Source organism: Bombus affinis, chromosome 7 (genome assembly GCF_024516045.1).
Source record: "Bombus affinis isolate iyBomAffi1 chromosome 7, iyBomAffi1.2, whole genome shotgun sequence".
Classification (NCBI taxonomy): Eukaryota; Metazoa; Arthropoda; class Insecta; order Hymenoptera; family Apidae; genus Bombus; species Bombus affinis.
In genome coordinates, this window is record NC_066350.1 from 1,860,989 (window position 1) to 1,884,343 (window position 23,355).

The following is a 23,355-nucleotide window of genomic DNA, read 5'->3' on the forward strand; positions in this document are numbered from 1 at the left end:
CATATAATAGGCGATAAGGGACCAATGCGCTTGAAAAATGGGAAGAAGTTGCAGAACGAGAGGGGGATTACATTTTTTCATGAAACTGAAAAGTATGTAAAGAATCTTAACATATATAACCGTTCGAAAAACGGAACGAACTTATGGGATGACCTAATACGATAGGTTTCGTATTTATAACACGTACGGGTGTAATTATATAGAAAATTTAAATACGCGAGTTTTTACGCGAGTAACAATTATATTCATAAACTTAGTAATGCATATTGTTAACTCGAAATTATCTTTCTCCATCAATCGTTCCATCAGATTAAAGAGGATTTTTACACTTTCATTCTGTGTATATTCTATATTATATCGAGATAAAATATCGAAATTAATTCTCTAAAAATGTACTAGAATACGTCCCTCGCTAAATTGCAAATTACTATTCAACCAATAAAACGTCAGCTTTATTTTACTTAGAATTAAAATCTATCGTTTCGCGGCACGATACGAACGATATATACGTGTGACATTGTTTTTGCTTGCCGATAGTCGAACGAACATTTCCGCGTCGGGAGTCGCAACGAAACAAATTTGGATTTGCGTTAGAGAACTAAACCGGAGCAGACGATAACCATCGGTTTCGCAAAAATAAGCAGCTTGGCCAATTCCAGCCCGATACTCCAGCTATTACGCTCAAATTAATAATCAATGCTAATTGCCATTGTCATTAGGTGAACGACCATTACACCATATATATCGCGAATAACTATGTCATACGATCTACTTTGTCTGCGTTTTCCGGTTAACCGAGAAATTTTGCAGAATTCAACGAAATTTATTCGCTGCTGCTTGTTTCAAGAAATATCACATTTTATTTCTATCATCGGGAATCGTTATTATTCGCGATATCTCCCGTATATCAACAATGCGACTATTTCAATTATTCTGTACGAACATTTATCTTTGATTTGCATGTAAATTGTTAACAACGGTTCTGAATAATCCGCATACGCCGTGAAACCTGACAGTTTGACGCATACGCGAATTATTATTCTTCCGCGTGTTGGTTTCCTACTTTTTCATAAAATTGTTGCGCGATAATATAACTTTGTATCGCATAATATTATAAAACTTTGAAAGCAGCAACGGGAATTTATATCAGTTTTTATAATAATGCATAATTACATTACGATACGGAAGGTTTAGCGCAGAAATGGGACAATCGTATTTTGTTCGGAAAACAAGAAAAGTATAGAAAGCAAATGTTTTTTCGCATGATAATAGCAGCAGTCGTTAATGTTTTAATGTTCAGAAGTGTAGGGATGATAGAGCGGATGACTGTTACGGGAGATTGAACTATTATTTTATTGCTAGCTAAAAAGAGACGTTCGCTCATACTCGCTGTACCATTCACTTACACTCGCTGGCAAAGACTCTTTTGTCTTCATGCAGGCAGTCGCTGTAAGCACACACATTCGCACTCACACATCCACATGCATATCCCTTTTGGTCTAAGCCAACGTGCCTCACAAGGATTTCACGTGACCACCAACACGTCATCACTTGCTGACCTTAAAGCTAAGCAGACAACTATCGGCGGTCGGTTCTCATCACCCACAGCTCTGTTCCCTTGAACTATCTACGATGTACCACTTATCCTAACTTCTGCACTAACACCATAGAGGCATGTAGTTTTTTCTATTAAAGTTTATCCTTACGCATAGTATTGTTGAACTAATGATTTTATCCTTAGAACCGCATTCTCTAAATTCTTTATGCGTAATTTAATCGTATGCATATTTTCATTTTTAAATGAAATACGAATTTAATTTGTTAGTTTTTATTTATTAGATTTTTGATTAGATTTTATTTAGAATTTAATTTCTAGGTTTCTTTCAAAATATAATCTTTCAAATATATTCTTTCAAAAATATAATCCTCGTTGTATACATTGATAGTGTAGATTTCTTCGTTTTTTTTTCTATTGTACATTTTTCTGATTGAAAGCAAATAATGGCATATTCCTTTCTCCTCGATGATCCATAATAAACAGAATAAATTTTCATTTTTAAATGAAATACGAATTTAATTTGTTAGTTTTTATTTATTAGATTTTTGATTAGATTTAATTTAGAATTTAATTTCTAGGTTTCTTTCAAAATATAATCTTGCAAATATATTCTTTCAAAAATATAATCCTCGTTGTATACATTGATAGTGTAGATTTCTTTGTTTTTTTTTCTATTGTACATTTTTCTGATTGAAAGCAAATAATGGCATATTCCTTTCTCCTCGATGATCCATAATAAACAGTGATTAATTAAAAATTAAGATAGAAATATAATTTTATTTTATTTATGTTGCGCTTTGTGTTGACTCTCCTCATGCCGTACTATAATTTTTCTCGCACTGTCTCTAATTAAGCGAGTGTAACGCAACACATATATGCGATCCAATTAACATTGGATTGGGCAGAATCGCGATTTCGTGAGACACGTTTACCATATAGAAGGTATTAAAAAAGAGAGAAGAAAACGAAATAATACTGATAAATAATTTCTCTGAAGAAGAATTTGTAATTTGAATATAATTCAATAAACGAATATTCTTTATTTTATTTTTCTAACGAAATATAAAAATTAAGAAAGCTGGAGTAATACGTTCCAATGTATATAACTCTTAATATTATTCACCTTTTAATTCACATTTATCATCGCTTCATCTTTTTATTTCGTAAAACCCTTTGAGTGCTGACTACTCGCGGCCTATGTCGTCCGTACGGACGGCGCGCGTCTAGCGCTGACGATCGCTGTGGACGGAATACTTTTTCGTTAGACTGAACTCTGTTGATTGACTATTCAAAGCGCAAATCGTAATAAGTTATAGTAATTCTTTTGCACGAGATTAAACGATTCAAGAGCGTTATTTTTTAGTTATTTTTAATTATTTATTATAAACATTGAAATTTACAGTTAACTAGAATTTGGGTAATAAACTAGAAAACAATAAAATAGAAAACTAAATTTAGTAAATATAACACAAGTTAATAATTTAGTTGTGTGTGAAAAATTCAGTGCTTGAGAAAACTAAGAAAACCAGATGTAGAGTTTTCTTACAAGTGGTGATCACTTCAACAATAACGAGCCACTATTGGCATTTGTTTACTGCCGTACGGAATGCATTTATATTTATTTCACACAAACGTAATAGTATCACTTCTGCGTAGGTGTTCGGAAAAATTGAAAAACCCATACATGCGTTCTTAGCCCATGCCGGGCACTTACAGAAAGCGCATATATATGTCCTTAGTCCACACCGATAGCTTTCGCCAGACATCTATATGCGCCCACAGCACTCAAAGGGTTAATAACAATCGCCCATCCTTTAGAAGTCCGATATTCCTTGCGAACTTTGTTTTGTTCTCTTTGGTTAGCATCCCTAACGAAATTCTGTTTATCGAAACAATTTTGTATAAAAAAAAACCGTGCATATGTGTATTATGAGGGGCGTGCCTGTAGTCGCGAAGAAGAAAAATTCTTTTTGATAGGTAAACATAAACGGAGGTAGAGGAAGAAGTTGGAAAGCACTGAAGTTGAGAGTTTGCGATCCTCGTAAACGTATTATCCATGAGCACTCACCGTAAAGTCGAATGTTTCCCTCTGCATCGCCGATCGAGTTCTTTGAGATGCACTTGTAACCACCGAGATCCTGTTTCTGTAGATTCATAATTACCAAGCGCATCTGTACACTGTACACGGATGTCTTCACTTCTGACATCGAGTATTTGTGATTGCTAATTATCATCTCGCCTGAGACAGAAAAAGGATCTATATTTTTAAAAATTATTTGCTGAAACATCGTACAAATTTTCAGTACTTTGGACGATCATAATTTTATTTATACGATTATAGCATTAAATAAATAAATGTATAAATTAGGAGTTCTTTCGTAATCACGTGAGCACAAACCATCGTCGTATATGGTTGTTAGCGTGTAACGTACAACATTTACACGGATAATTTTCTCTATATACGTACGAATGTCTTTTCGTAGCGTGTGCATACAAAAATTGCTCCACGTATTTTCATTTCTTAAACTAAAAAGTTATTCAACCATTAATATCTAAACTACGAGAGGAATGCCAGATTTTATTTTTACTAGAAATAAATGGATTTTCAACGTATACTAAAATACGTCAAGCGTCGAACTTTATATGGTTTACTATAGAAAAATTATTAAGGCATTTCAATGGTAAGCAAATACCAATTAAACAAAGTTAAAAGCAGTGTTCTCCTCTCATGGTTCTTTAACATTTTAAAATAATCCGTATATATAACTAATGTTCGCGAAACAATTTTATATAAAACGTATCAAATTATGTTAACTTCGTTCCACAAAACGTTACACCATAAGAAAGTAAAGAGGTCCTAAGGATCCCGTAGAATGAGAATTTTCGAACCGTACAATGCTCGGCTTCGCTTCGCATTTAAATTTCTGTACGTGACTTATCTTCGTGGCTCGCCAGCGAACACGCTTCGGCGAATTATTATTTTACTCAGCCAGCCAACGAAAATTCAGTTTCTATCGCGTGCGATTTAATAAACCTATCTATCGATTCATGTTCTTCGACTCGAAAAATAAAATCTTATGTCTGGTTTTTATACAGTGGTGAACAAAGGAAAGTTTAAAAAACATCATAATTTGAGAAAATTAAATTATGTCTAACAAAGGAAGAAAATAAATTTGACAAGTGCGGTGTGAATGAACTTTGGATATTTATACATATTTGTATTTTTACAAATAGTAACAAAGGAGAAATATTTAAATAAAAATGTGTCTTATCTTTCAGATAAGTTATTATATGTATTTTATTCTTGATATTTATATAAATATTCTTGTACATTTATACTCGATATAAATACATGAACAACTACAATTTAACAGTAAATAATTTGTCCATATTAAAATAGATGGTAATTACCAATATAATAAAGAATTTCTAGTAAATACAGAATTTACTAATACTTCTATGTACAACTGTCTTTTATTCAGAATTGCTTCTTTCTGGAAGCGATTTTGTTAGAACTATAATACTCTACAGCTTTAGTAATATTTTTCGAAATGAGGAATAAAACCAAACGACGGTGGAAACAGTTAATTGAATCTTACCTGATTCGCGTGTCCAATAATTAATGGCCTTCGGAGAAGCTTCGACGAGACAAACCAGCGTTACGTTGGTTCCAGTTGGCGCGCCGACTAGCTGGTTTGGTACTTGAACCATCGGGTGAACTGCAATTTATCGCGACGCCATTAATCAATGGCCGAACATAAAGTATACGTATATGTAATAATTATCGGGCACGCCGCGATTTGTCACCCGTCATTGATACGGTTCAATGAAATGTAACGCGCCGACACGTTCGGGTTAAAGTAAATTCGATCACGTGAAATTGCGTACGGCGATCGTCGGATTTCAGGAAATTTATTTTCGATATGACGCTGTTTGCACCCTACCGATATATACCGATAGAAAATTCAATAATTTTGGGATATAAGAAGCCTCTTTTAAAGTTTAACTACAGAAAGTGGCTAATATTAAATTCCTAACGTATATTTATTTTTGTTCTATCTTCAGCGAGAAGACCTGATACTGTCTTAATAGAACCTGTTTCATGTGTTTAACAGAATATATTTAAATTCCCTTGCAAACTTATATCACCGTAAACAATATAACGAGTCTCTGAGATGCTATTTAAAAAAAAAAGAAATATTCATATGTCATCCTATATACATATATCATTTATACACATTTACCTCTGTTCTGGTACTGTTTCAAGTACAAACTGTCATTTTTTATAACACCATCTCTCATTCTGGTCAAAAGATTTCTGGCCACCGAGAAGAATAAAGCAAAAGGAACAATGGAAAAAGATATTACATAAAAAAATCGCTATAAGAATAAACGAGTGTACTGCTATTTCGAAATTCTTTTATTCTAATAGTCATACTTTCCTATTAATTCGCAGATCATAATTTCTATTATATTAATCTACGTATTAAAAAATCAACTATATCCAAAAACTATTAATCACCAAACATACAACTTTTCTTTAAATTTCACCGTGTTCGTCACCTTCTCATCCATGAATCTTGCTATAGCACACACGCGTCACGCAAACTACAAGAACGCAAAGTACGCTCCATCGCGATACGAAATCGCGCAATCGTAATTTCAAATTTCTACCAGTATATTCCTCATTTCCAACAGACTTTCAAATCTGCGTCAACTTTGCTCGCACTACCACTGACAGAAGCTCGCGATACAACGCAAGACTCGAGGTCGAATTAAATATAAGACGAGCATTTGTTACGAAGTTGCTCGAAACCGTGTCACACGCGTAAGAGTCATTTTCCCGGTGAAACGCAGCTGGATCATATTCATTCTGCACAATTGCGCCACGGTACAGTCTCCTCTCTAATAATAAGAGAGAAAGAGAGAGAGAGAGAGAGAGAGAGAGAGAGAGAGACAGAGACAGAGCAAAGGTCGTAGGACGGAAGCGGGATGGTTAGAAGCAACAGAGATTGCATGCCGATGTATTATGCCGGTTACAATCGCCTTACGAGATATTTCCTGGTGTTCGTCTTTTTGTGGTGGCCATTAGCCATCGTCGAGGCCGCATAACTTATGATAATGAAATGCTGGCATGGTTGATGGTCCTGTCATTTAAAAGGAGCGGAAGGTAACTCACGGCGTAGCGCGTCTATCGTTCCGAATATCGTAAGCAGCTTTCTGTGAGCTGCTTAGGTCTTAACAGTCATCCTCTTTCCGCGCCGGCCAGTTCTTTTGACCGGAGTAGGTTACGTTTGTTCCTGCATTTTGAGGAAGAAGCTGCTACAAAATACTCCTCGTGTCTCGGACCACTTGCTTAATCATACATATATTTCCAAGATAAGTCGGGAAAAGTGGACCAGCGACGTCTGCGAGACTCTTGTTTCGTCAAACGGATTTCCGATCTGTTTTCGACGTAAGAAGGTTTCGACCAGCGATGTTATCGCAACATATCATCGTGATCCAGATGCATTGGGGATGAATCGGGTTAGGCACTGGAATTGCTGAGAGAGGATTTCATAGAGTTGTGAAGAGATGTAGGTGCTCAGGTAATAGGATGAAATTTTTGGTGGTGGAACTGAAACTATTTTTGCAACGTGAATTTTGTATCTGAAATTGCAGGGACGTAACGCGATAGGTCACATTATTTTTCATAAAGAATCAGCATTAAAATTCAGTATGTTCAGTATGTCGCCTGGTCCCGTATTACCATAATCGTTTCTTTATTTGGTTTGGAAGCGAAATATACGATCTTTCATTCCCTTCAAAATTTTCAAAATACCGAACATTATAGTATCAAAATATTGCTTGTCTTGATAATTATTCAGCGACCTGTAAATTATTTTTTAAAAACTTACGTCTTTGAATCTAACAGGATGTTTCTATGTTTAATTGCGTCATTAAAATTCTCTCGTTCAATCATAATGTGAGATTAAAAGAAAATAATCAACAAAAGCGTACAATTATCATATTTCTCCTACGATCTTCAAATAGAAGATGGCGTAAAAAGTAATTCGATTTACAAATTTCTCAAACTATCTGTCAAATAAATAATTATTTTTGAAATTTGCAAATGTAAATTATATAAATCTTATACCTTGCTAATAGAAGTATAAAACGTGGTATCGAGTCTGTTTAGTTGTAGAGGAGAGACTCGCAAAAGCATGATAAAGTTTTCAAGGTGTCAGGAGGTTGCTCGAGTTAGAAAGCCAAGTTCGAAAAGGGCAAATTAGATTAAAATCAAAATTGAACTGTATTACGATAGCATATATCGATTACCTTACGAACTAAACCACAACTCGGTGAAGACCACGTCGTGCATAACACGGAAACAAATCTGCAGTTTCTCGCGTGCCCTTGGGACTTGTAGGTTTACGATAGAATGAAGTGAGAACCCTTTGATTCCCTAGTGAGAGGAAAATACATTCCCTTCACTGGCAGCTCGTAGAATAATCTATTGTTGCCTTCTACCAATATTAGGACATAAATTCAAGAAAATATTTAAAAATCAAATTTCCAACCATGTTTTTAAATCGTATTGTTTGTTATACATTTAAATTTAATTGTTTACAAAGATGGACTAAAATATAAATTTAACGAAACGCAACGTCAATCCGAATAATTACCTTTGTTGTAGAATCAGAAACACTGTCAAACGGACATTAATTAACAAACAAGTTTTAATTCGTATCAGCCAAGAATTCATTAAATTTCCATCAACGAAATAATTAATCACAACCTTCCTGCAATATGAACGTATCGCGTGAATCGGTTTGGGATTCATTTTACCTATTGTACATTAATTAAGCGTAATTAATTAACCGATACACTTTAAAAGCGTTTGGAAAATCTGTTCGAAAGGAAATGTTTATTTGGAAGAGTCTATTTAAATAGGAAACTTGTTCAGAGGTATTCGAAAGCTATTCAAGGTGGGAAAATAACTGTGTTTCGATGAAAGCTATCACGGTACGAACAATTTCGACGCTGAGGGCATCGCGTCGATACGGACAGAATTATTTAATACACCATGGCGGGAATTAAAACTTTTTTCGTTTCAACTACAGACTTGCGGCACTCGTAAATCAATCTTTATATCTCGACACGTACCGTTGTTCGTTCGAATATTCATTTAGCTCGATTGCGGAACCGTCGTTTCGGTCCGATGTTTAGATTAATGAGCTGAACGAAATCCAATTCTGTAATTGGCCAGGTTGAAAGTACGATGATATCCAAAAAACGCGAATAAAGATGTACATACACCGAGGCAATAAACGCGCGTTTTCACAATCGAATTGCCAGGAACAACGGATTGAATCTTTTTTTGGCAGAAAGTTATTCCGAGCTTAAATATTTTTGTGACCTCTGCGAAGTGTATACTTGCATTGAATATCTTGTAGCTTCTATGTGCAAATGCACGTGTTTAGATTTATTCCATGCTCCATCAATAAAATTGCGACAATTAGGTTTCGTTACAATACCAATTACATTTCAAAACGTTTCGTATAATACGCATAATATATTCATAATCGGCATTTTCCAATATCCGAGTACTTTTGCGAGTCTGGGTGTAAACAAAACTCTATCAATTTGCCAATTCAATTTGATCTTTATCGAAGGAAGGAAGAAGGGAAGGAAGGAAGAAAGGTAATTGTAGAAGGGCCAGCAACGACAGGGCGAAATATCGCCAGCGCTGGCATTCTCTGAAAATGTTAGAGGGCTAGGATGGTATTTGGTCGGAGATAGGTCGGCTCGCCGCGAAATAAATCATTTAAATTGGAGGAAAGAGAAATCCCGGCTAATAGCTTAGGATTTCGGCTGAAGGTGTGTCCCTTGATGCGATTGTGGCGATGAAGTAAGCCTGTAAGGCGAAACATTGGGATGCCCTAATAGGTTTTCAGGTCGGCTGGTCAAGCCGCTTTATGTGGTTTCTCCGATGGTAGCCGATCTTCATGATGAGTATTAACGCTATAATATCAAAAGTTACTGGTAACCTCCGATAAATCTTTCTTAACTCGTATTAACGACTACGCCGGTTCTCCCTAGTCTATTTATTGTCTCGTATGAATGTTGACTAAACCAAGGAATTATTAACTTACAGATTCTTCAGAATTTAAAGATTGTACCCTGTTGTAAGACTGTTTTCTATCGTTAGCAAATTCCTTCAGTTTGAAGGTAAAACGAAAGAATCGTTATTGATTCGTGTAATTTTATATTAAAATTTCATATATAAAGATATCGAAAGTTTTCCGAGATAAGAATGAAATTGGGATACAAAAAGATTTAATCTTATTTCGAAAAAGACGTTGATTTAATATAGAATGATTCTTCTAGAATCTTCTTTCACTGTCACAAAGAATTTAATTATTTCATTTGAGAAAGAGAGGACATAGCCGGGAAAAGGGATAAATTTGTAATACTGCCAATTATATGGAACATGTAAAATGTAAAATTTGCTTTAAATCGTCGACAAGGGACGAATTCAAGCGTAACGGGTGGCAGCGCTGTGTAGAACGTGTTAAAACAGCGAATCGTTTAAAGATGTCCAGTTGGGAATACTGTGGAGCGAAATACGCTTGTCGTGCTGCGGCAAAACGCTAGGAAATCCTGTAATAGGTTTCTAGGTTGACTGGCTAAGGGAGCAGGCTGTGGTTTCGCGGGGATGGCTCCCATAGAAAGCAGAATTCCCTCTGCTTCTAGGCCAAAGGACAGATCTTCGTACTTCCATGGTAATACTGTAACCTTCGCGCTTCGCTGCATCTCTACCAAGCCGGCGTCGCGGCGTGAATAGACGATTGGTACGACGGTTTCTTCGTTCAATATTGATGGACAGTTTAAAGATGTACTCGTCGCTTGTGAAACTACCAGTAACCACCGAGTTTCCGGCGTCCATCCGCTACGTTTTGACGCAAATAATCCCTGGGAATAATGTAAATTTCATATCGTCTTCGTTGCTGCCCCTTCAGTGACTGACAAATGCTTGCCACGCTGCGCGATTATACAATATTAAATTTAGGTCAAAGATGGCAAAATCTTGTCAACGTAGGTTTAAAAGATAAACTGAGGATAAGAATTTTGAATTTTGCAAATGTGCATGTCGTAATCCTTGAAAAGTTGCAGAAATATTAATATTTTTATATGCGGTTCGTTTGAAAGTTAACAATCCATAAAAAATGCTGTGCTGCTCAAATTTCGTATGTTACTACACCTACACCGACGTTAGTACATTCAACGTTAAAGCTTCAATCTCAAAAATTCGAATCGAGCAGCATAAGCAATTTCAAAATCGTTAATTCCAACGTGATCTACCGGCATAACCATAATTTCTGTTTGTCCAATGGAGATACAAGATTGCTCGTTTTAATCGAATAATACGATTCCATTTGGACTAGCATACGCACATGGCAAGAATGCTTCGACCGATCGTATCCATGGAAGGAATTCATTGGTCGTGATGTTACGGACGATAACGCGATCATAAATCACAATAGTCCGACTAAAAAGTGCGCGACGTAAAAAGGATGTAAAGCAGAAATCGTAAACTGCAGTTTAACGTGTAAGGGGAGGTAGTGGTAGGTAAAGGCGACAGAAATCCAATACTGCAGTAAGAGGTATGCGCGTAAAGTTCTTATCTATGGAAACAAGAGTCGAAATTTCAGATTGGCGCGTGGACAATAAAAACGACAATTTTTCATTACTGATTCAAACCATTACTATGATTTCTCCTATCTGTATGGGATTCGCTACAAAAATTTCATACTATAAAAATGAAACGCGAAAGCTGATAAAAAAGTATTTCATTGGAAAATAAAGGTATGCGTAAATACTTTTTTTGAAGCCATTGTATTGTTTATGGTAATATAATTTACACAAAGGATATCTTTAGATTTATTATCTTAACGTTAGAATACTTGTTCTCTGGGAAAGAAAAATTGCAGGTTACAATGTTTCGTATTTTAAACGTAGTTCAAAGTAAGAATAGAATCCAATAACGTTGGAATTTTAATACGAGATTTAAATTCAAAGGAGTCGTCGGATATATCTTAAAATAATATTTGCAGAGTAGGTATACTTTAAAATATGCATAAGCTTCTTTCGATCGATCTGTCATCAGAATCGCGTTTCTCCTCGATAAATATCCCACTGGTCGATGAAAGTTTAGTCAACTCATACATAGTCACCGGAGGGGAGTGGAGTAAACTTCAATTAAATCCATATTTTAAGTTTTGGAAAGTGGTCGAATTCCATTCCTTTCAGCGAATTTGAACGCCTGTTCAACGAAGAATTCCATTCGAGCCGAGTTTCAAATTCATAGAAGAAGTTGAACCGAGTCGCCTCGGAATTTGTGTACAAACTATCCGTCGCTTTTTAGTATCAACTTCCACTATAGCAGTCGTTACTGGTGCGTCACCGGTATCAGGAATCTCGTTAATAGCATCGACCTTGCGAAACTTTCCCGAACAGACGTCGTTTTCTCTCACGGAGACCGCGTGTACTAGACGATCGTTTTTCATTCGTTTATTTGTCACTAATGCTGTTGCGAAGGAAAAAAAGTGTCTTATATTTAGAGAGGCAACTTTAAGCAATAGGACGGATGTGTGTAAAATGTTCGCTTATAAACGGGTCAATATATGCTGCTTCTAATTACTAATTCATCATTAATTCGTAGTCGTACAGACGTCTGCTATAATCCTTCGCCAGTTTACAAACAGTAAGCGAATAATACCGTTAGAAAAGGACAACTGTAGCTATGTATCTCGAAGTGAAAACGAAGAGTAGTGTATGAAACTGCTCGATCGTTGATATCGATTTTCACTATAATTGGTGTTATCTGGTTTGGAGATGGCTTCGAACATACAACCAGGACATTCCTCGATCCATCAATCAAATGATCTGCCACTTTCATGGCAGAAGTACGGCTCATCCAAAGAATTGTCTAGAAATAAGCATAGAGGAAGTCCAGAAGGGAAAAAAGATATAAAAAGGAATGCAAAATCCAAAGAAGATCCTAAGATAAATGTAATAATAACCTCCAATAGATTTGTATTATTAGATACACCTGATGGATATACCTGAAAGTTAACTATTACAGAAGGAATCCCCATCTCTTCCAACCCACCTTGATGATGTCATAGACATACAAATAATGACGGAAACGTTGATAATTGTCAATACAGACGAATTCAAATTAAAAGTAAACAATGACCAGGTTAAGATAATACCGAGTAACCCTGATTCATATAGAAAAATAATAAAATTTCTAAAAATGCTGAATGCTAACTTTCACACTGTTTCAATTAAGAGAGGACAGACCTTTTTGTGTAATCCTACGCAACTTACATCACTCAGCAGACCTAGACGGATTAAAGGAAGAACTTATACAGCACGGACACGAAATAACTAATATCAGCGATATAAAACACAGAGCTACACGAAATCCAATGTCCTTGTTTCTCATAGATCTCGAGCAAAGTCAAATAATTAAATCATTTACAACATTGACAAAATTGTGAAGCACATAATAAACTTCGAACTACTACATAAAAAAAAGAAAGATAGTGCAGTACAAGAGATGTCAAAGATACGGTCGTACCGAAAGATATTGTAATCCATTCCTCCGAAATGCGTCCTTTGCTGAGGTAATCATCCAAAAAATTATAAAGGTTGTCCAACTCATAAAGTGCTCCATAGAAAAATGTACCTTGAATTTAGACCTAAATACAATCCGAATCCTAATACTATTTCTCCGGATAACGAAATAATAAATCATTTAAGACTTGCCTCTTCATCCGTATTCTATACCTGGGCGATTCTAGGAAATACGAGCAATAAACGGCCACATGATAACATCGATAACAGCCAAACAGTTAATGCACAAACTACAGAAATCCTTTACGGGCTAGAGAAACTAATTGAGAAACAAACAGAACAGATCAATAACCTGCTGGCCCCGCTAACGCTAGTAATGAACAAAATAACGAAATTTTCAACAAAATAACAAACTACAGAAATTTTTTACGGGCTAGAGAAACTAATTGAGAAACAAACAGAACGGATCAATAACCCGCTGCCTCTGTTAACGTTAGTGTAATAAACAAAATGACGCTTAATGCTGTAGTGGATTGAGCGAGGATTAATAATTTGGAATACGAGAAATTGCTGCTACAACCCGTCAAGTATATTTTGAATAAATATAATAAATATAAATACCGTCGAGAGACGCTCGTACAAATAAATTCGCAAAAATAGAGTATGATCGCTCGCGGAAAAATCGACTCGTAGATATTGATCGATAATTCCGTAGGTACTCGGTATATTTTGCCTCGCTCGCGATCGCGTCCGTTTATTTATATTGGTCGGGGGAGAGTCGGAAAATTTGAATTTGTCTTAGATCGACGGTTGCCTATAACGGTGACTTTGTTCCGAGGCACAACAAGAACATGAGTCGCTCTCGATCCGTCTCGTCCTATGATTCATGTGCCGCTACAATACAAAATAATGAAGTCGATACGTATCGGAACGCTAACGGTCTGGCTCGACATAAAAACGACCTAGAAATCTTTCTAAACTGCCAAAAAATAGACATAATGCTTATTTTTGAAACTCATTTTACGGACAAAAATTAATTTATAATACTTATCACTCTCGACACCTCAGCGGCAGGTCACATAGCGGATCAGGTATTATTATAAAATCTAATAGTAAACACTACGAACTTCTACCATACAAGAAGAATCATCTCCAAGCAACTAACATTATGATTCAAGATTGGCATAGTCCGTTTGAAATACCTGCTATGTATTGTTCTTCGAGGCACAGTCTATTAAAAGAGGATTCTGATCATTTTTTTTAAAGTCTAGGTCACAGATTTATAGCAGGAGGCGATTTTAACGCTAAGCGTATTCACTGGGGCAATAGAAACATCACTTCAAAAGATAGATTACTATACAAAAGTATTTTATCAAATAAATTAAATTACGTTAGTACAGGTGAGCCCACGTACTGGCCTACGGACACAAACAAATTACTTGACTTCTTCATAAACAAAAACATATCTCCGAGGTACATTCAAGTTAATTCTTCTCTAGAGTTGTCCTCAGATCACTCACCAGTTATTGTAACAGTCGGCTCTACAATTATTGAAAATTAACCTGTTATCTGAATCTATAACAAACCAATTAACCAGTCTCACTTTAGGGAATCCTTCAACATTTCAAAATCAAACCACTAAAAACAAAAGAGGGTATAGATGCAGCAGTTGAGTATCTGACGAACAACATAATAAATGCGTGTCGCTCTTCTACTCCAAAGTTGGAGTATATAACCCAACACAAGTATCCAAACGCTATAAAGAAAAAAATCGAAGATAAAAGAAAGTTGCGAAGGTTATGGCAAGGTAGCAGACACTCTGAAGTAGACAAACTTGAAGAAAACAAAATAGAAGACAAACGGAAACTAAACAACGCAACCAGAAAATTTCCACAAAAGTTCAGAAATGAGTGTTTTCAAATATATCGAGAGAAGCTGACTTCCACATCCGTTACAAACTACTCTCTCTGGAAAGTTCTGAACAGACTCACCAGATCACGGCAGATAATTCCTTCCCTTAGCTCTCCACGTGGTGATTGGTCAAGGTGTCCCATAGACAGAGCCAACCTATTCGCTTCTCATCTAGCTGCGGTATTCAAACTGTTTCTTCCTAAATTCACTTCGTGTGAAACCGAGATATTTAAACATCTTCAATTGTCAAGCCAAGCCTCTTTCCCTATCAAGTTCTTTTCTTCCCAGGAAGTCAGTGCAATGATTGACAAAAACCTTAACTCTATGAAGACCCTAGGACACGACATGATCAGCGATAAGGTGATCAAAGAATTACCAAAAAAGGGGATAGCACTCATGACATACATTTTTAACGTAATCATCCATTTTTGGTTATTATCCATCCTCGTGGAAACTGTCAATCATTACAATCATTCTCGAACGAAAGTAGTATCATACCAACCATTCAGCTTACTATTGAGCCTATCCAAACTCTCCGAAAAACAGTTAAGCAAACGCCTACGTACCATACTGGATGATACAGTGACGACTCCAAATCATTAATTTGGGTTCCGAAAACAGCATTAAACAATTGAACAGATATACCGTATTACACATAATATTAGCCGGGAATTGGAAAATAAAAAATATTACTCAGAAGTATTCTTCGACATTAAACAGGCTTTCGATAAGGCAAGACATTCTGGATTACTACAAGCTCAAAAAAATGTTGTCTCGTCAATACTATTTAATCATGCATTCTTACCTAAATAACAGACAATTTAAGATTAGATTTTTATATGCTACAACTGCAGTTTTTCCTACCGAGGCTGGAGTACCACAAGACAGTATACTTGGACCAATCTTATACTTTATCTATACGACAGACCTACTCACTTCGGCCAATGTCAATAGAGCTACATTCGTTGACGATACTGCAGTCTTAGCAGCGGATGAAAAACTCCGAAGTAGCTTCGCCAGTCCTCTAGGAGCACTTGGATAAAATTGAAAATGTTGCCATACATAACGTATTAACACAAATGAAGGCAAATCAACGCATGTTACGTTCACCTTAAACAAATGCACATGTCCACTGATAATGCTAAACAACACAATAATTCCAGCCATGGATATAGTAAAGTATCTAGGAATGCAATTAAACAAAAGATTAACTTGGAAATAAGTAAGTTCTACTTAAAGTAAGACAGTTCTACTGGCTCATAGGCTAGCGTTTGAAATTAAGTCTAGAAAGCAAAATCATTTTATACAAAATCATTCTAAAACCTGTATGAATCTACGGGATTCAACTGTGGGGTGCAGAAATTCAACTCTAACATTGAGATCCATTGAGTGATTTCAATCGAACGCTCAGGCTTATCTGTAATGCCCCTCGGTACGTAAACCGATGAAACCATACACAGAGATTTAAAAATACCAACAGTTAAAGAAGAAATTTTGAAATTTAGTAACAGCTACAATATACGCTTGACTAAGCACTACAATCCTCTAGTCATCCAGCTTCTAAATAGAGCAGACCACTGGAGAAGATACTTTAATCCATTAAGATATGTACTAAAAGAAGTAGCCCTTCCATAAGGTTAGATATTATGCCATCCACCGCTGGCGACGACGCGACGAGGAAGAAGTCTCCCTGCGCTACCGAGCGTACCGTGTGCTACGGCGCTCGTTACAAAAGGAGATTAAGATCGCGAAGGACCGTGCCTGGTTCGAACTGGTCGAAACAGTCGAGTCCGATCCATAGGGAAAACCATACAGGACGGTGACACGAAAACTTCGCGCGAAGGGCCTTCTGGTAGCGACGGAGATGGAACCTGCGCTGCTGCAGTAGATCATCGGGACGCTTTTCCCCCCGCAAGAGGACAGTGCGGCAGAATAGTCGTGGAAAACAACATGGACGGTAGAATGGACAGATGGCTGGGAAGTCACGGAGGAAGAGCTGTGGAAGGCGACCAGAAGAATGATCTCTCGCGACGTGGCGCCGGGCCCGGATGGAATCCCGGGGCGGGTCTGGGAACAAGTGATGAGGGTCATGACTCCCAAACTTCGGCGCCCCTACACGAGATGTCTGAAAGAGGGAGTCTACCCCCGGGCATGGCGGACGACGAGGCTGGTCTTGCTCCGTAAAGAGGGCCGACCGACGATTTCGCCGTCGGCGTACCGGCCGATATGCCTGCTGGATGAGATCGGCAAGCTCCTCGAGCTTGGCATGAAAGCCAGCACGAAGCTTCGGTTGGCACGAAAGCCAGTACGGCTTCCGGAAGGGACGCTCGACGATTGACATGGAGGACATGGTTTCCTGGGATGTCGTGGCGCTGGCGGTCTCTCTGGACATTGTCAACGCGTTTAACTCCATATCGTGGGACAAGATAATGGCCCTGGAGCACTTCGAGGTTCCCAGCTACCTCGTTCGGTTTCCCGCAGGAAGGACTTGCTTATGTGAGTCTATGGGGGTTGGCAAACCCACGTTCCCGAATCCAGGGAAGACCGTCGGGACAAGCGTCCCGTTTACGTGAGTCTTCTATGTACACCGCAGGGAAGGTCGCCGGGAGTGTAAGGCGTTTAAGTACGGTTACACTCTCAATTACAATTACACTCTCTCTACGTGGTCTTGGGTAGTAACACATCCACGATCCTGAAACCAAGGATGGGACCGTCGGGATAACTTCCCATGTACTTTGTACCTTGAGGCCCCCGCTTACGTGAGTCCCATCTGGAACTACCGAGCAAGGTTAGCAGGTCGTCGGCGGAGGTGACGTGGCCGTACATCCACACGATAGTCCCACCAATGACTAAGGATGGTACCACGGGGGTCGAGTAAAAGCCCGGAGGGAGTAGCGACCCCTCAGCTCGGCCAATTATGGGTTTGGACTCGTGGCAATAGTTGATGGCCAAGATGCTGGCAAGAAGGCTGATTTAAGGGGTACTTGGCTCCCCCCGAATGGCCTTCGGCGGGTGAGCAGCGTCCCACTTGTTCCGGAACCGTTCTGGAGAGACAGAAGGGCTTAGAAAGCGCCCCGTTCAACCTGAGACGAGCGACAGCCCCTGCCAGGCTTAGCTAATCCAGCAAGCTAATCGTAACAAGGTTACTGGATGCCTTGTACGCTGGTTGGGCATAACCCCAACCCCTATGGCCCTAGGGGTGCCCGGGTACTGTATGGTGATAAATTTGTGCCCAGGAAAGCACCCGTTACCAAAGACGAGAATACTACTTCGTTCGGCTGATCCGCGCGTACCTCGACGACAGATGGGTATGCTACGCCAGCAGGGAAAGGGAAGAAAGGCGGCCCGTTGAGCGCGGCGTTCCGCAGGGCTCGGTGTTGGGACCGATCCTATGGATCATCGCGTACGACAAGGTACTGCGTTGCCCGCTGCCTCCGGGCGCGGCCATGGTGTGCTACGCGGACAACATTCTGGTCTTGATCGGATGTCGCGGATGGCACGAGACGTTGCGCATCGGCGAAATTGCAACGACCTGCGCGATTCGTGCTGTGCGTGGACTGGGCCTCAGGGTCTCCTCTGCGAAGTCAGAGGCCATCTGGTTCTACGTCAAGAACAGGCGAGGGATTTCTCCGCCCGGTCTGAGCATAAACATGACAGGTGAAACCGTCGGGGTGGGATCGCGGATGAAATACCTGAGTCTCCTCATCGACAGCCAGTGGACGTTCGAGTCGCACTTCGACTCCCTGATTCCGAAGGTGTCGGTGGCTGCCAATGCTTTGTGCAGCCTGTTGCCGAACATCGGCGGGGCGGGAGTCGCGGTGCGCCGACTATACGAGGGCGTCGTTTGGTCCCGAGTGATGTACGGAGCCCCGGTATAGGCGGACGATCTGATGGCGAGTCGTCGCAGCATCCTGCTCCTCAGAAGGCTGCACACGGTAACCGCCATTAGAATCGTAAGGGGATACTGAACGGTGTTCCACGCGTCGGTGACCATTCTGGCCGCGTCTGCCCCGTGGGAGCTTCGGGTACTGGCGCTCAAGAGAAGATACACCCCCATGAGAGCATGGGATCCGGCAGAGGATTCGATCGAGCAGACGGCCCTAAACGATCTAGGAACCGCCGAGGAGGTCGCGTGGGACCAGTGGCGGTCTCAGCTGATCAACGAGGGAGGCGAACATCGAGGCGCGGAGGGAGACATGGAGAAGCCGCCGCGGCCTGCCTCTAACCTACAGGGTGACGCGGGTGCTCACGGGGCACAGCGTGTTCGGCAAGTACCTGATGAAAATCGGACTAGAGACGACGGATATCTGTCATCACTGCGGGGAGAGCAGGGACACGGCGCAGCACACGCTGGAGTATTGTCCGGCGCGGGAGCTGTCCCGCTACACCCTGCGGCACGTCATAGGCGAGAGATTGACCCCCTCGGCGATCGTAGAAGCGATGCTGAGCGGGACACAGGAATATGAAGTTGTCCGCCTCTTCTGCGAGCGAGTTATGCTTGCAAAGGAGCGAGCAGAAAGGGAGAGAAAGAGAAACTCTCACCCTAATAAGATAACGCGATGGAGGGGGATGGCGGTCAGACGGCCTAGAGCCGCTTCATCGCCGTCCCAACGGACCGCGACTAGAAGGGGGGATAGCGCTAGGGGCAATGACCCTCCCCCCCTAACTCCAAATTCAACAGTCAGGGAATTGTTAGGACTAGCTCGAACAAGAGCCAGAGAAAAAAAAGATATGTCATGGAAACGCGGCATCGTAATTACTAAAAATTCTTTGTAAGAATTGGCTGTAATATTCTACCGAATAAAAAAAATCATTAATTCGTATAAAATTTGATAAAATTCACATACTATTATAATAAGACCAAAGTATTGTAATGCGTGAATAGTAAAGTACATAAGACATTTATGACATATTAAGATCTATTCCTCGAAATTCTCTTAATATATAAATTTTAACCTTCCAACTATGAAAATTTGGAATAGCGGCGGAACTAGTTATGTTCTCATAAGTTCTTCCATGTATCGTCATAAGCAATTACAAAGCGATTGTTACATGCGATACTCCAGGAATGGAAGCGGAATTGCGCGGAACAAAATAAAGCTTCGTACAATTTGTCCCAGAAGAGGTGAACTGGCCCGAAATTGTTCCACCAGCGACAGCGATTTACGGCAGTTGTAATCAGTTTGATTAACGCAGACAGCCGCGATAAATGCAGGTAGCGCGATGCATCGAGGCTACTTCAATTTGCGAGGAACTCGCGAAGCCTCGACTAGCATCGCCTATTAGGTCTATTGGAAACTTGTACCCCTTGTTTTTTCTCCACTATCGATTAGTTTTCTGTCAAATGAAACTGTTGGATCGCGGTATATTACGCGTGATTCTCATGGATAATATATTCTTCAAAATGATCAAAGGAGATTGATCAAATAGTTCATTGTTGGTGCAAATATTTCAATACTTTTGTCTTATCGTGCATTGCTGCAAGTAAAAATTGGAAGAATCAGTAGCGTGATCAGTGACGTGAGAAGATTCGTAGCTGTAGACTAGTTGCAGAGTCGGTCAAAAGTTAGAAGTTAATCCGCACGAATCTAAATTAAGTCCTGCGAGTGAAACGGTCTAGATAGATAGCTAGTGGGCACGTTTATTTAGGGTAGAACGGTGACCCAGTAAATCTAACCCTTTAATTTTCTTGACCGAAATATTCTGCAGTAACGAGCCACCTTGCTAAATAACTTTCGGCTAATAAACACTTTGAGGTTTACTGTCTTTTGAGTATCATTGTAGAAAGTATACGTAACCAACAGAAAACTGCAACCTTTCAGTTTTATGTTTTATAGGTGTTTTTAATAATAAAATTTAGAATCGTTGAGGGATAACCAATTGCGATTAAAGTATTAAATTACAACCAGAACTTTATTGAAATGTAGAAAGATTAATCACGAGATTGATTAATAAAATAAACGTAGTAATTGATAAGATACGAGAACTTCTTTACGTTTGAGTTTTAATAAATTGTCATTTGGAAATGTAAATAAAAGAAAATATTTATTCAAAAATAGAATAGAGAGATTGCTGACGAATTAAGGTCCATTTAAACGGTGTTGTTTTTTGACGTAAAATAAGCTTACAAGGAAAGACATTAAGGGATTCTAGATAGAGAAGACTGCGGTTTCCGCAGGATAAGTATGGTCCACGGGAAGCAGCATTTTCCTCGCTCCAGAGAAAACCATAGTGTTTCTACCTTAATAAGATAACACCCAATTCCATTCTATTATTACATAGGTAAACCATGTTTTACTACGATACTCTTACATTAATATTATTTTCGACTCTTCCCTTTATCAAAGATAATCATCGATTAAAATGCCTGCGATTGTCAAAGTTATGCAACAGATACGCTCATTTCGTGTATTTTATACGATATTCTAAACGATCATCGTCTCACGACGAGTAAAAACGACAGATAACTATGACTAACGTGATAAATTACACGATGAACGGAGTTTCGTTCGCGTATCGTTTCACCGTTGTAAGACACGCTAATTAAACAATCGAATTTGTTTTGGTCGCGGCTAGTAAATCGTGTGTAATCAACCAACAATTAACCAGAGCTCTGTGAACGCAGCCAATGTGTCAGTTATTTCCATTCACACGTTGCTATTCAAGAGTTGTACAACAGGGGAAGCAAAATGGTGGGAAGGTGTTGGCAACGGTTAAGCAGGCTTTCTGCACAATAATGACCAGCTATTGCACAATTGGGAATTACGCGCTGAATTTGAACCACTGCATGTTTAATTCAGAAGCCAGAGATTATTAATCTGATTTTCCACTTCTGTCGCTATGTACGTACGTATAGCGAGGATATGTTGAACATTATCAACGCGTTTCATCAAACATCAACGAACCATCTAGGCGGATATGAGTTAGACATCGGCGAGAAAAATGAGAAGGTTTTTCCACGTGAACAAATGATACAAGTTTTTAAAACTTATATTGTTTGTTACATGGAACGCAGAAAAGTCGTCGAGAATATACAGAATGGTTCACGTAACTAGGACAAATAGTATGGTTGCAATTAAAAAATTATGCGGAAGAAAAGATGCGAATCATCCAAGAGATACCATCTTTCTCGGAGAATATGTTTTTTCGCAGGTGTAATGATGCATCGTAGTTTTCTTACGTGCAATTTCTTTTGGAGGTTCTTTTGTTAGTCTTCATTAAAAATATCGAGAAACGATTGGTCTATAAGACGTTTTAAACAAAGGTTTTCGTTAACTCTAACGAAATTATTCTGAAAGTGCTTTGATGTTGCTTCAATACCAACATGCCACATTTTGTACATTAACTTCGATATATTCAATTTCCTACTTCCAGGAACAAATTTCTTTCACAAATTTCTCGCAGCAGAGATACGGAAAGAAATTTCTTATCAGCCAGCGAATTAACGAAAGAAAGAGTTCTAGTGGCGCTTTCATGCGAAAAGAAGCATCGTCGTTTCTCTCATAGAATAAATGTTCTATCGCGCGCGAGTACCCTTAAGATTCGTTGTAACGACCTATCTTGAAATTGTATCAAAATGAAATTTCGCGGAAGACCTTTGGAATGGCCGAATCGGACAAAAATTCGCGCCTCTCCTCTTCCTTCCCTCCGGTCACGTTTCCAGGCAACGAGGTTCTTTCGACTCGCGTCGAGGACCGCGCGCTGTTATCAAAAAAAAAAAAAAAAAAAAAAAAGAGGAAAGACAGAGATAGGAAGCGAGGTCCTCTCGCGTTCTTCTTCTATTTTACTTGTTCGTGAAAGATAAAAGGAGGGACGATCGTTACCCGTTCCCAACGAAGAGACCACGTAAATTTCTCGCTTTGCGTGGCGATGTAACAATCAGAACGAGTCGAACCGGATCGATCGTAAAACCCCTTTCTCTGCCTGTCTTTGAGCGTTTCCCCGTAACACACAGACGATCCTCTAGCCATCTTCGAGATGATCCGGTTTGTCCTTCTCCTCAGCCTGGTCTCTCAATCGACAATAGCCCCGATCGCTTGAATTTCGAAGCAATAGCTCGCGAATGCAATCGTCTATACGGTCTGCGGGCACGGAGCGTATTCAATGAAATTCGATTATCCCGCACGATCTTATCGCTCGAGGGCAGGTGCAAGATCGTAGCAGGAACCTAGGTACATCCAATTTCCGGCGAAGAATTACCTCTCTCTCGGCCCTAAGACACCGAGGAACGCAATAGTAACCGCGATTTAACTCGCCGGTCC

The 23,355-nt window shown here is 39.2% G+C and overlaps 1 protein-coding gene across 4 annotated transcripts in view; it reads right to left on the minus strand.

Moving 5' to 3' along the window:
* The window catches only part of LOC126918375 (lachesin-like), a 227,293-nt gene that overhangs the window by 49,344 nt on the left and 154,594 nt on the right, over positions 1–23,355 (minus strand). For all 4 annotated transcript variants that reach the window (XR_007711314.1, XM_050726230.1, XM_050726228.1 and 1 more), the window contains 2 exons: positions 5,158–5,277; positions 3,627–3,797 (listed from right to left, as the gene is read on the minus strand). Coding sequence is in view for 3 of the 4 variants with exons in the window: in XM_050726230.1 (XP_050582187.1) it covers positions 3,627–3,797; positions 5,158–5,277 (291 nt within the window). In the remaining variant the exon portion in view is untranslated. The remainder of the gene's footprint in view (positions 1–3,626; positions 3,798–5,157; positions 5,278–23,355) is intronic.